This window comes from Aythya ferina, assembly GCF_964211825.1.
Source record: "Aythya ferina genome assembly, chromosome: 27".
Taxonomy (NCBI): domain Eukaryota; kingdom Metazoa; phylum Chordata; class Aves; order Anseriformes; family Anatidae; genus Aythya; species Aythya ferina.
The window spans coordinates 1,097,262-1,110,831 of record NC_140310.1 but is presented as its reverse complement, the minus strand read 5'-3'; the positions used below and the strand labels follow the sequence as shown (position 1 = coordinate 1,110,831).

Here is a 13,570-nt window from a genome sequence, read left to right as displayed (position 1 = left end):
CCTTTCTCTTCTTCTCAAAAAAAAAAAAAAAAAAAAAAGTATCTTACTATTTCCTTCTGTAATCAAAGCTGCATAGAGCACAGACCACAACCTGCACTAAATCATCAATTTTGTGTGTGGAGCATTATGTCACAGTACTTGAAATAGGATCAGTGGATCTTCTGTGTGTTGCTCATGGTGTTCTGGATCAAGAAGGAATTCTAGCTAACCCCTTTGTTTCAGTATACTATATGGAAAGCAATAACCACATATTAAAAAGACAATGCAATTTGTTTCATTTTTGATTCCTTTCCTAATGAACTGGAGGATTTGTCTGAAATTTCAACTATTATTGATTTTTTCTGGTAGGCACCTTCCTCCGTTTTTATGGATATTCCATCAAAAGAATGATCCATAGACTGTACAGCTGAAAGTGCAATTGGGAAAAAAAAAATCAGATCATCAGTGGGAAAAAAAAAGTGTTACATACATACATAGAGAATCACTGTTAATTATCTGGCATCACCCAAGAGTAAACACAGACACAGTTTACTGGGACTGGTTCTTCACATTACATTGTAGCAAGGCAATGTTAGCAACACCAAGAAGCAGTCAAACATACTGCCACACTAAGTCCCTTTGATCATTGCAGTGTTCATGTAACTACTCCACTGCCCAGTAAATGAATAGGTTCAGACTCCTTCAAAAATGGTAAATTACAGGATAATTCTTAACCACTTTTCACATTCACAGTGCAACTACGTGTCATGAGACAAATGCGTGAGAGAAATGGACAGAAAACACAGATCACCATGCATAAGGTAAAAGAATTATACTTTTTAAAATTGAAAAGAGGACAATAAATTTTAATTTGTGATAGTGCTTGCAAAGGACACATTTTTGTTCATAAAAGCAAACAATTCCCTGAATGACTGCATGCCACGCACCTATTATGAATTTAAGTATTTAAGTTTAACAATACTGTTCTAAGATACTTTTTCCTTGCAACCACCAGACATTAAAGCTTTGATTCTAAAACTAGAGGTGAGTTCTGGTCTTAAATAGGCAGACATCAGGGAGCAAAAACAGTAGGTTGCATATCCCTCAACAAACTAGATTTAAGGTACATGGTGGTAAAGCATATGGTTAAAAACATGAAAAACAAAAACCACCTCCTTTTTGTAATGGTTTAATTTACAACAGTAAGTATAAACATAACATATACTCCAAAGCATGCAGCTGTTTGTGAAACCCCATGTTTGCAATTAACCCCACTGGTGTGGGAGTGATTGGGCTGGCAGGGCTCACGCTTACCCGTCCTGTACAAAATAGGGATGTGGTCAGTGGAGAGCTTGTGCTCACTGCGCACTCCTATTAGCAGGGGGCTCCCTCTCCTGCAAGAGAAGACATCAGGTTACAAGCCTCAGCACCCAAAGATTCATCTCCCTGAACTGAACAACAAATGAACATCCCAAATTCAGCATGAACTCTGCAAGAGTAACTGAAATCCCATGACACCTGATTCAGGAATACCTAGACTGTTGCTCACTCTATGCATCTACAAACAGCTATTGGCATGTAAATTCAAAATCAGTTGCTAGGTTAACATATATGGTTAAATCAACCTGACTGATCCTCATGTTTAAAAGTAGAGTAGAAAACCTGAACACCAGGCAGGCCCAGCTGCAAGTCATATAGGGTACTTGTCCACATGCTGTCACTATTGCAAACACAAAGGAAAAGATGAAGGCATCTTCTTTCTCAGCTCTTGCAATAAGAATCTACAGAAAACACTGTCTCCTCCTAAGCTCAGAGCTGACCTGTTCCAGACCAGTTATGATGCAGGTTGTCACTAAGAAATCTTTAAAATACAGGGTGCACCTTTTTGACTGAACTATTCTACTTTTTTAATTGTTATAATAAATGGGGAAGAAGAGAAAGGAAATGAACAACAGCCAACCTCACCCTAGAGTATACAGTATAACAAGAACAACCTCTACTATCTTCCAGATTGGTAAAAATACAAAAATGGTAGAAAAAAGGGAAAAGGAAAAAAGAAAAAAAAAAGAAAAAAGGGTTAAAAAAAAAAAAAAAGCTACCTAGAGAGTACACCAAATACGTGCTTTTCTGTACAAATACTTACCTGGTACCAACTGCTTGACCAGGATAATGAACACTTTTAAACACAAGGGCAAAAGCACCTTCCTGGAATGAGAGAAATGCAAACTGCTTATCCTGTCTTTTGAGACCAGGTCATCATTTCAGAAATCCCAACACATAAGGTACACCCATGTTTCTGTGAACAAGTAAGAGATACTGAGCAGAAGGCTTCACAGACCTCTTCAGAACCTCCAAGTGCTTCTTTCAGAAGGGTACCCCATCCCCAGGGCAGGATCCCCAGGGCAGGAGCTGACCACTTGCTGAGTTCTCACCTGAAAGGCAGCCCCTACAAGTGGTCTCCTTAACTCAGAGGGCTAAAGCCTGATAAAAAGTGCCAACTCTGGGGTATTGGCTAAGGTATAGTGCCACCAAGCGCACGGGTGAACCACCACAACCTGCCAGCCACATTTGTTCTTGGTCTACAGCTACTGCAGATTCTGCTAGGGAAATCAGTGCAAAAACCCATCTCCTGAACAATCAGCAAGAAGTGACACGTGGAAGCCATGCGCTGTGCAGAGAAGTCCCCACAAGGGGTCAGCATCTCTTCCAGATGGAGGTTCCAGAGAAGAACTCAAGCAGACTTGATTTAACCCTGTCCCCTGCCTTCCACGTGCTCCTGCTCAAAGCATTCAAGGAACTAGATATTGCTGAACCCCCAAATTTATTCAATATTCGTTTGAAAAATAAATGTCTAGTGTTAAATAAGAATGAATGGATGTCTGCTAGTAATTATACAAGGTAGGAAATGAAACACCCCATTATCATGTGCAACAGAACGTCCCTGGGAACGTCAGACACAGGTTCAGCACTGCCCTTAACAGCAGTTCCCTGCACAACATCCCCATGTTTGTCCCAGTGATGCATGTGTCTGTCCCTGTGTCCCCACCCGGCCCCCTGCCCTGGGCATTACCAGCTGCTGGATGACCCTTTCCACAAGGGTGGTGAAGCTGACGTCGTCGCTGTCGCGGTTGTCATACATGTACTTCACCAGCTTGGCGATGCACTCCGTGTCTGTCTCTGACTCGAAGTCGTAGCCCTTGCTCTCCTGCAGCCACAGCACACGTTTGGTAACCAGCTTTCTGCCTGCCTGCCTTCCTCTCCAGCCCTCCTTTTCCTTCCCACACTTTCTCCTTTCCTTCCTTTGTTCCTGTATTCCCTCCTCCTTTTCTGCTTGCCTTCTTGCTTCCTTTCTTTCTTGCTTTTCCTGCTTTTTTTTACCTCCTTCCCTTTTGTCCCCTTCCACCTTTCCTTTTTTCCCCTTCCACCCATAACTCTTTCCTTTCCCTCCTGTTCTCCTGTCTGCTTTTCCTCTGCGTTCTTTCCACCATGCCTTTCCTTCCACTCTATTAGCACGGGTGGGAGAGTGAGTGGAGGGGTGCAAATGGGGGCATGAGGTGGGGGGGGGGGGGGTGAGTGCAAGAGGCAGAGCACAAGAGTCAACATGAGGCTGAGTCCACCTGACATTATTTACAAGTGCAAAAGAAAGCACAAGCATTTGGGTAAGCGTGTGCCAGAAAGCAAGTGGGGGGATAAAAATGTAGTGGAGGTGCAAGAGTAAATGTGAATGGGCACAGGAGTGCAGGTGAGGAACAAGTATGAGTGTGAGTGAGTATGGCGGGTGCAAGTGGGGAAGAGTAATAGTGCAAGTGGAAGAGTGAGTGGGTGTACACGTGAGTGTGAGTGCAAGGGTGACTGTGGGGAACATGAGTGGGAGAGTAAGTGCAAGTGGAAGAGTGTGAGAACAGGAGTGAGTGAGTATGAATGCAGAATGAGTGTGTGCAAGTGCACTTCGGGAGGCAGTGCGAGCAAGGAGTGAGTGGAGGAGCACAAGATGTGAGTTGGAAGGTAAGTAGGAAGTGAGTGCAAGAAAGTGAATGGAGGATTGAGTAGATTGACTGGGGGAGCAAGGGTGTGAGGAGGGGAGGCAGTACAAGAGAGCATGAGTGGGGGAGAGAGTACAAGTGCAAGAATACAAGTCTGGGAATAAGTTGGGGAGTGAGAGCACATGGACAGGTGGGGAGTGAGTAGGAGTTGGGAAGTGAGGGAGCTACTGTAAGAGCATTAATGCAGGAGCATGACAGTGTGGACAGTGGTGGAGTGACTTTGCTTGTCAGTGCAAGAGTGTGAGAGGGAGAGAAGGAGCAGAGAGTGTGAACACAGGGCAGCAAGGAAGGTGACGAGGTGTGCAGGGGTGGCTCTCTCCCATCCATGCTGGGGTCCTACTCACCAGGAATTTCTGCAGGTCTTTGTAGTTGGTGATGATGCCGTTGTGGATGACAATGAACTCTGGAGACAGAAGAAGGCCCTGCTCAGCTCTGCACAGCATCCTCAGCCTTACAGTCAGTGACAGCCCATGCCCACAGCAGCGCAATACCCAACAGACAGCAGGGACCACAAAACCTTATAGTGCACTTGGCATAATAAAAAGTTTAATTTCCCAGCGTGATCTCCTTGCTCTGCCCCATTCTGCTTGATTGGTAATAGCAGAAGATACATATTAATGACCTGGGTGGGACTAGGACTGATGAGATCTTGTAAAACTTGTGGAAGTTCTTAAACAATTGCCTGTTTCCAGCAAGCTAGAAACAAGTGAATGCTATACTCCCCCTGCCAGCTTGCTAGGGCACCACACCAAAAAACACCAACCAAGACATTTCTGTACAGTGGTGATGAGAAAAATATAAATAAATACAATAGAAATAAAAAAAAATAAAAAAACAAACACAAAGAACAGCTGGGTAGATCCCTACCATCCAATTTCATTCTGTTTCATTTCCTCTCAGCACTGTGGCTGTGCACCCACCAAACCTTTGGGACACTAACCCTAGCCCTTCATGAGATGATTCAGGGCTGTAAGCACTCCATGAGAACATCCCCCATAGTCTGAAATCAATGCCAAACCCCTCCAGCTTCCTGGTAATTGGGCTCAGCATCACAACTTGCAATAAGCCACCTGTCCTGAGTCCAACCACCACTTCCTGCAACACACCAGGTGTCCCAGAAAGCCACACATATTTCCATATACTCCAAGACTTGCTCAGGACCACACGTTTTCTCTAGCAAACATTCCTACCATTGTTTTTATCCGAGCGCTGTGGGTGGCTGTTGACAGGACTGGGCTCACCATGGGTAGCCCAACGGGTATGCGCAATTCCAAGGTGTACATCAAACTCGACGTCAAGATCCATGTACTGTTGTTCTGCAGGCAGAAGTGGGAGAAGTTTAATATGGAGGGCTGTCTCTACCCCAAAGACAACACAAGAATCTCATCCCACCTCCTGGACCCACCATCAACAAACCTAACAGAACACTGAGTGCATGAAGCTACCACAGCAACAACCCCCTGCTCCAAAGCACTAAAATTTCAGATTCACCTATGTTTAAGGATGTTTACAGCTAAAATACACAGCTTCATTCCCACTCAGGAAGCCTAAACAAGCAGGAGGGAGGACATCCCTCACCCCACTGCCCTGAGCCTTTCCTTCCCACAGCACCCTGGCTGTCCCTGCAAGAGGATTCCAAATGTGAATGCACACAAGCAACCTTCCTGCATTCCTCACCCAACCAAAATAAAACTTTTAAGAAAGAATCCACCCTGATTTTTCCTCTCTTGGGTGCAGCTTGCCATCCTGTCATCTCCCTGGCATCAAACTGTGACTAAACCAGCTTGTTTCATGGCTACATACCACTATGGCTAAAATATTCATCACTACCTCTTGTCACTAGAAAGCATACCATTAGTATTTCTTTGGAAAAAAAGTGTCCTTCTGTTCTCAAAATGTCTCCACAACCACTTTAAACTATGTATATCCAGCAGTTTTCTTGAGCAGACACACATTTCTTCAGAAATACTTTGCATACCTTATATTTCTGTAATGCATGGATCATCTTTTTTCTTTTTCTGTTTTTTTCTTTTTTTTCTTTTTTCTTTTTCTGTTTTTTTTTTTTGCTTTTTCTGTTCCTGGTTTTCTCTACGCTATGATTAGATCTACCCACCTTATTTTGGATAAACAGCACTCTGCCATGAGGTCAACTTTTTTTTAAACCCTTGCTAATTTTAAGTTATGCAAACAGCTTGCTTTATATGATTTCTCCAAGTTAACTCGAATAACAGCACAACTTAAGCTTATAACACTCTTAGGTTAACAGCAGCTCTTATATGCAAACTACAGTAATTTCACCTCCCTAGAAAAGCATCGTCCCATCCACACACAGCTTGTCTGTACTCTACCCAAACAATTTTGTGTTTCTTTGTGAGCTGCACATATTTAACAAAACCAACATTTAAATCAAAGGGAATATAAGGAGGCAGAAACAGACAACACCTCATTCTGTGCTTTCTCATCAATTTGGCAGTTATACACATACATCTGTGCTTACTTGTAGCCATTCACTTAGTCCACAGCTACAGAGATCGACAGCTTCAGTAGGGACAAATAATACATATGGAAATTTAAAATTCGAGTAGTGAATTTATTAGCATATTTTTGATTTTTTGGCCAAGCTCTAGGTCTCTGATAATTATGTCCAAGTAGTTTCCATTTCCCCAGTTTAAGGAAGGTTTGTTTTTTCAGTCTTTTTAAAACATATTTCAGGTCTATTTTACATTAATAGGATGCAATTCCTTTTTCTTGCTTTTTTTGTTTCTTGCTTACTTGTTTTTCTTGCAACATCATGACAACATCCCTAGGATCACTTTCCATCACATGCATGAGTGTCTACATCTCTGGCATTCTATACAGAAGTTATTTGGACATAGTGTTTCTGGGTAAAACAGATAACATTCAAAATGCACATGAAATGAGAGGACATTTCAAAGAAGGAGAGCAAGCAAAGAATGAAAAGGTAATACATACTGTGCACCTCTTCATCCAGAGCCTTCACTTTCCCCTTCTGTTTGATAAGATGGATTTTGCATGCATTAGCTTCCCAGTCTTTGTCATTTCCGCCATCGATTCCCACACCTAAGCATCACCACAGAATATGAAGAAAGACTGAAATGCAGAATGCATGTTACAATATTTTATGTAAACATGTACTGCTTTTTTTTTTTCCCTTTATGATGTCCTTCCTCTCCCCAGCTGACACTCCAAATAAAGACAACAAACCCAGGATATTAGGCTTTGTCTTCTTTTAGGTATTTTCAAATCCTCAATAATGGGCATCAAGAACATTTATGGAAGTCTGTATGTTGAAAGTTAATCCAAACCTCTAACCACATGATCACAGACATCCAATTTGTGTTTCAGCTTGCTTCAAAAGCAGAAGCCGGTAGAAAACATTCATAAACCACATTCATGTACCACAAGAATCTTTTAGCCAAAATCCAAGAGCCACAGATGCTTGAAGAGAGCTACCTGCAGAATCGTAGCCTCTGTACTCCAGCCGCTGGAGCCCTTTAATAAGGGTCTCCAGGATCTCCCGTCTTGTCCGGGGAACATGGTAGTTCAGGTAAGCAAAGATGCCTGTATGGGGAAAAAAAGAGCATAATTTACAATAAAGTCACAGCAGAGGGAACTGTAGGTGCTATCTATGTGGTACACACACCCCATTAAAAATCCCATTGATTGATCTTTCACATTGAGAATCCCTGCAGGATTCACAGCTGAGGTCCAGTGGAGATGTCACTGACATTTCGGACCAAAACTAACCACAAAAACCACTGAAAGGCTCGGGTTGGAAGGGACCCTAAAGATCACCTAGTTCCTGGATCAGGTGGTAACATCCTCCTCAGGAGGCTGAAAACACACAGGACAAGCCTGGGTGCGATGGGAGAGACTCCCCAGGTGAGCTGGACCTGGACGACAGAATGAGCTGCCAGGAGACAACACAGTGGACAGGAAACTCATGACTCCAGATGAAGAATTTAAGGTTCACTAAAACTGGACTTTGCATGCTTAAGAAGCATCTTCGCTAGTTATTCTTTCTTGAATATCTTTCTCTTACTAAGTTCCTCCCACAGACTCACTAAGAAAAACTCATTTAATTCATGCAAACCAACACCCTCATACTAATTGAGCTATTTTTTCCTGTGGGTTGCAAAGGCAGATAAATCATTGCTTCTATTTTTAAGCAGCTGGCACACAAACACATTGTGGTGATGGGGACACACAAATTCCTAGATCTCTAATACCAACTATGGCGCTATTTCAGAAAGATTCCCTTTGGTGCCATCATGGAGCAAGAGCATGAGAAGACATTTACTCGTTGCTAGAAGTATCTGTACTGGAAAACTGTCATTCTCCCCAGTTCAACATTTTAAGGGAGGAAAAACATCTGCATGGAATAAAAGCACAGGAGGTTTTACACAAACAGCTACATACGTACGTGACTGGTAACACAAGGATTGTAATTAGAGAAACATTATAAAAACACTCTTGAGGAGAACAGAGTTCAGCCACTCAGCCACCCACACAAAAAGCCCTTCTTAAAGGCATCCCAATTCTTTGACTTCTTCCTGACAGTGCAGCCACATAGCCTGCCTCATAGCTCCCAGACTTTTGCATGGAAGACTACTCCCAGGATAGCTCCTGAACCAAGGATCTTTATGCTTACACAAATACTTTACTTTAAAGAATGTTTGAAAAATTGTGTTCTTAAACTCTTCATGATTTAGAATTAAACTAAATAATTCAAAGCTTTCTAATGTCTTAATTTATTTTGTAAGGAGAAACATGGGCTATTCGGTTGATGTGTTGTGCCAAACACCACATAGCAAAGCACTGAAAAATTTAGAAGGCCTTTTTTAAGCCTTAGCAGAGTACTTGTATCATGGCTGCCTGCAGTTCTGATCCTCCCTGGTTCCTTCTCCCTTTTACAAGGGCTTGGCTTCAGGTCTCAGGATAGGTTTGCCACGAGCTTCAGCCACCCACCCACTCTGAGAACACCTCTCCCAACCAGCTTGAGAAGTTTCATCTCCCTGCAGCGTTGCCATAAGAGGAGTGTGCCACATCTCACTTATTTTCCTCCTTTCTACTAGAAAAAAAAAGAAAAGAGATGCACATTCTACCATTCCTCTTTCTTAAACTGTTTACTCAGATTAAGACAAAAATAAAAAAAGCTTTTTATTTGGTTTCTTTTGCTCCTACTCTCATTTCCCATAAAAGCCAAAGCCTTTTCCAATAACCACTTGTAAGACTATTAGGACCAGGCTTATAAAAACTGCAATTTTCTCCCATTGCTCCCAGCAGCCCAACCCAACAAAGCACACTGACCTGCTGCTGCCACCTCTTGATGTTCAACTTGAATGTTGGTTCTAGTAATGACACAGACAGAGTGAGGCCCTCCTCCACAAACCTCATAATTCGTAATAAAACTGTTGAGTTTTTAGCTATTTATATAATAATACTAATAATTATATATTTATATATTTATGTCGCTGGTTTATTAACCAGCAGTTAAGAACCCCTGCTGTATTTCAAAAACTTCCTCTGCTCTCATCCTACAAACCTTCATTCTCCACCCTTGTGAAAAAAAAAAAAAAAAGTTTTCCAAATTGAGATACTTAGTTCACTCTGTCTCTAAAAACTGTATTCTTCAGACAAACAGCAACCTCCCTGTTCACAAGTGAACTGCTTCCAAAGAGCTGTCACCCAGGCTGAGGGACTGCACATTTCAGCTCTATCCCGGACACCTAAAGTCCTGTAAGTGACTTCCAGGTCTTATGGAGAGTACAAAGCAGACTGCTTTATTAGTAGGCAGTGGCTGGAAAAGCCCATCTGTCTGTATTTGCCTGAAACGTCCCAAAGAGACCCCCAAGACAAATTTAAAAAAGCATATCAGGACCCAGCGATGCCTGACATACCCCTTTACACCCATACCACCTACCGTAAGTAAAGCTACCTCAGAAGGAGCAATTACAACCAGCATGTGCAATTATGGAAATATGAAAGCTGCATACACTTTTCCCAATTAACTAAACAGTTTCAGAGCTGACTCCTCTCCCTTGTTATACGTACCCTGGAAGCTCAAGCCAATGGTCCCACTCCCACCCAAATCCCTGAGTCTTCCAGATGTCACCTCCGGGCAGCTCCCTGCGCTCTTGGAGCCCACCAGCAGCTCTCCAGGCACCCTCCAAGTGCTGCTCTCCTGCTGCAGCTCCCTGCTCCCACCACCACAAGTCCTGTCAAGTGGGACGTGCTCTGTCCATTGAACTGGGGGTGATGACTAGTGCTGAGGTGCTCAGATGTGGTGACGGCGAGGCCGCCCCTGAAGCCCTGCAGACAGCAGCGGGATGAGAGGCACAGCAGCCTCACTGAGGGAGCAGCAGGGCGGTCTGCTGTGACTCACAGGCAGACACGGGACAGGCTGCCTGGTAAAGGCACCGCTGGAAATTGTGAAGAGAAACCATGTGCAGAAGGCACGATATATGTAGGCCTACCCAAGAAGGGAGAAGAAAAGAGAAGGACAGGGAAGGGTAGGGGAACAGGACAGCAAGCTTAACTTCAGTGGTCACAGCAGCTGCCCAGCCATCTTGCATCCAACCTGGCTGCCCGTCAGCAGCCCCAAGCCTCTCTGACAAACAGCCGACAAGGACAGAGTCCTCCTCTGTGCCAACAAAATATCATGCACACAGCCACAGAAAGCTCGGCTTGTTTTCAGGCGATGACACTGCGTTGTGCTTGCAAGTGTTTTCTACTGGAGCACAGCGGGGTGCCCAACATGGTCACTCCAATGGCACCAGCCCTACGGAAAGCTCAGAGCACACCTCCTCGGTACCTGATCAACACGTCTGTAACTGATAGGTGCAGCCCCAGGGGTGAGGGGACACCAAAGAAACACAAGAGACCTCCTCACAGCCCCACTGGAGACCATGTCCCATGGCACTTTCCATACAGACCCTTGGTGCCCCTGCAAGGCCAGGAAAACAAAATCCGCTTTTTGGTTTGCTGCTAGTTTTGAGGCAGGAACACTTTGTTCTCAAGTTCAAACATCATTCTGAGCTCACAGCGCCCAGGGATTGCTTGTGAACCCCAGCCAGCACTGGGCAGAAGACCAGCCCAAGTCAGAACCACGGCGTGTGGCTCCCAAGCTGGATCACCAAGCCACGATCCCTCTCCCTACCCACAAGATGTACTACAGAGCTCTGCATGACCTCAGTCCTTACTGACTACTGCATGCGCAAGACAAATGCTCTGTGGTTTTCACCTGAGGCTGCACAGAGGAAGGTTCAGGAAAAAAAAACATAAAGGAAACAGAAAAAGGAAAAGGCAGACACGATTCTGCTTTATAAATTGAAAATGGCTAGCTTTATGGAAACCATTGTTCTTTGGGTTCAGAAATCTGCTACACACACACACACAAAAAAGTCTAACTCAATAGAGGGGCATGATTATTACACAGAAAACTGCTTTCCTTTCATAAAACATTTTTGTGAATGTGAGTTGATCATTTTAGCCTCCATCTTGCTTCTGGCAGGTTCCAAGTTATCCTGAACCAAAAAAAAAAGTGCCTTTAAACCAAAACCATTTCCCTCTACCAATGGCTGCCTTTGGACACCTTTGTTAAATCTGAATCCAAATCAGTCGGTGACTTGAAATGTTATTATCTCTGCTCATTTTAACCAGTTCAGTCACACCTGAACTGAAAAAGAAAATTAAATGGACTTGGGTCCTTGTCACAGGTCACAACTGCTAGCAGCGTACACCAAACTGCCCTGTACTGAATGGCCACAGAGAATAAATCTATTTCCTCCAGGCAGGAATGGGTCATCTGAAATGAGACTGAAAAACAGCACTGCTTATTTGTGCTTGTACTGTAAACAAACAAAACATCTATCTAGAAAGGAGCCAACTTGGCATTTGTCTCGGGTATTGAAAAATCTATTAATTACAGCACAATTGTATTCAGATTATTAGTAAGGACTACGAAGAAAGTCTGAATTTAAGACTAAGAACGCCACAAAAAAAGGAAAAAGTGATCTTATCAGAAAACAAAGACCAACTATAAATACAGCATTAATGCTGTAAAACATGCAAACGTTTTTCAAAAAAGACCATGCAAACATTGGGAGATGCTGTTTTGATTCAGCTTATTTTTTAGATCTTGACATGAAAATAGCTGGAGCGATAATGGGTACACTACTACAAAAATAAGGTTCTAAGAATTCACCAGTGAGCAACACATTTTACAAATGAGAAGACAAGTAAGATAAGTGGGTTTAAAACTCATAGAAAACATTTAAAAAAAACACTACAATAAACAGAATAATACCTAAAATGGTACATTACTTATGTAAAAAAATGGACAATAAGGCAAGTGAAAATAAATGCAAGACTGACTAATCAGCAAGTTAAAACGAAACATTTGAAGGCTTATCACCCATTTATGACATGATGAATTATGCACAAATAACAGTTTCATATACCGGAAATATTTTCAAATGCATTTCATTTTCACCTTCTCAAACATCCCACAATGAGATAATCCTCAGTCCTCCTAACTAGCTGGAGAAAGCTTCAAAAATCTACATTTTAAGAACAGCATTTTTACTGGCTCTACCCTTAATATTGGATTATTCAGGAATATGAGCCATCAGATCTTGAAATCACTTCAATTTTTAAACACAATTCCACTGCCTTTGACAGATGAGAAAAAAGACCCAAGGCATTAAATGCTTGCTATGCTCCACTGGTTTAAGAGTACTCTTGAAAATCATCCACTTTTCTTGGCAGCCAGCAAGAGGTGTTCTGCAGACAAGGTTTTGCTCCTGAGTTGCACCCCAAGCTGTTGATCACATCTGTGTGAGCCAAAGGGCGCTCCGGTGATGCTGATGTCCCAGCATGACGCAAAGCGCTGGCCACTCAGAAAAGAACCTCTTTTTACATGCAAGCTGAACAAAGATGACTTTATCCAGCTACAAAATGCAGCCTGCTCCAAGGTGGGACGTGGCAGATGCAGGACGGCACAGAGCAACCCTACCTTGTGCTTTATAGACAATAAAAGACATTCCTCGCCATGCAATACAGGGATGTTTTCCTCCAAATCATAATGCCTTATTAAATCTTTGCTCTCTCCCTCTTCATGCTTATATTCAAATCAACACATGACTCAAAAGATGAAAAGATAAGAACTGCACAGATCTTTATAGCTGCTTGAAGGCTTTCGTGCGGAGCACTCTGTCACAAAGTGCCAATTTTTCTGTCGAAGTGACAATTCATTTAAGTTACAGCAGCCAATAGAAACATGCTGGTTTTGATGAAATTGCAGTGCAGTGCAAATCCAGCAAATTTCCATCATGGTCCCACCATCAGCCTCGCCCCCTTGCCAGCCTACATCCCAGGTGCTGAACATGACAAATTTGGGAAACCCAAGCAGAACCTTCTGAAATCAGCCCACCATAATTTCAGGTCTCTAGCAGACCCGAAAATGGGAGTTTCACTTCCAGCTCAACTTACGTATTTAGCCCCATATCAACATAACTACTTTTCAG

General features: G+C 43.0%; 1 protein-coding gene across 8 annotated transcripts in view; it reads right to left on the bottom strand.

Moving 5' to 3' along the window:
• The window catches only part of GFPT1 (glutamine--fructose-6-phosphate transaminase 1), a 43,605-nt gene that overhangs the window by 25,590 nt on the left and 4,445 nt on the right, over positions 1-13,570 (bottom strand). For 4 of the 8 annotated variants that reach the window (XM_084499709.1, XM_084499708.1, XM_084499705.1 and 1 more), the window contains exons 2-8: positions 7,497-7,604; positions 6,996-7,103; positions 5,213-5,338; positions 4,367-4,425; positions 3,050-3,184; positions 2,123-2,184; positions 1,294-1,373 (exon numbers count right to left, since the gene is read on the bottom strand). In XM_084499709.1, the coding sequence (XP_084355835.1) occupies positions 1,294-1,373; positions 2,123-2,184; positions 3,050-3,184; positions 4,367-4,425; positions 5,213-5,338; positions 6,996-7,103; positions 7,497-7,604 (678 nt within the window). Of the gene's footprint in view, positions 1-352; positions 407-1,293; positions 1,374-2,122; positions 2,185-3,049; positions 3,185-4,366; positions 4,426-5,212; positions 5,339-6,995; positions 7,104-7,496; positions 7,605-9,011; positions 9,070-13,570 lie in introns of those variants that run through there. The other 4 variants (XM_084499707.1, XM_084499703.1, XM_084499702.1 and 1 more) reach the window with 2 other exon arrangements.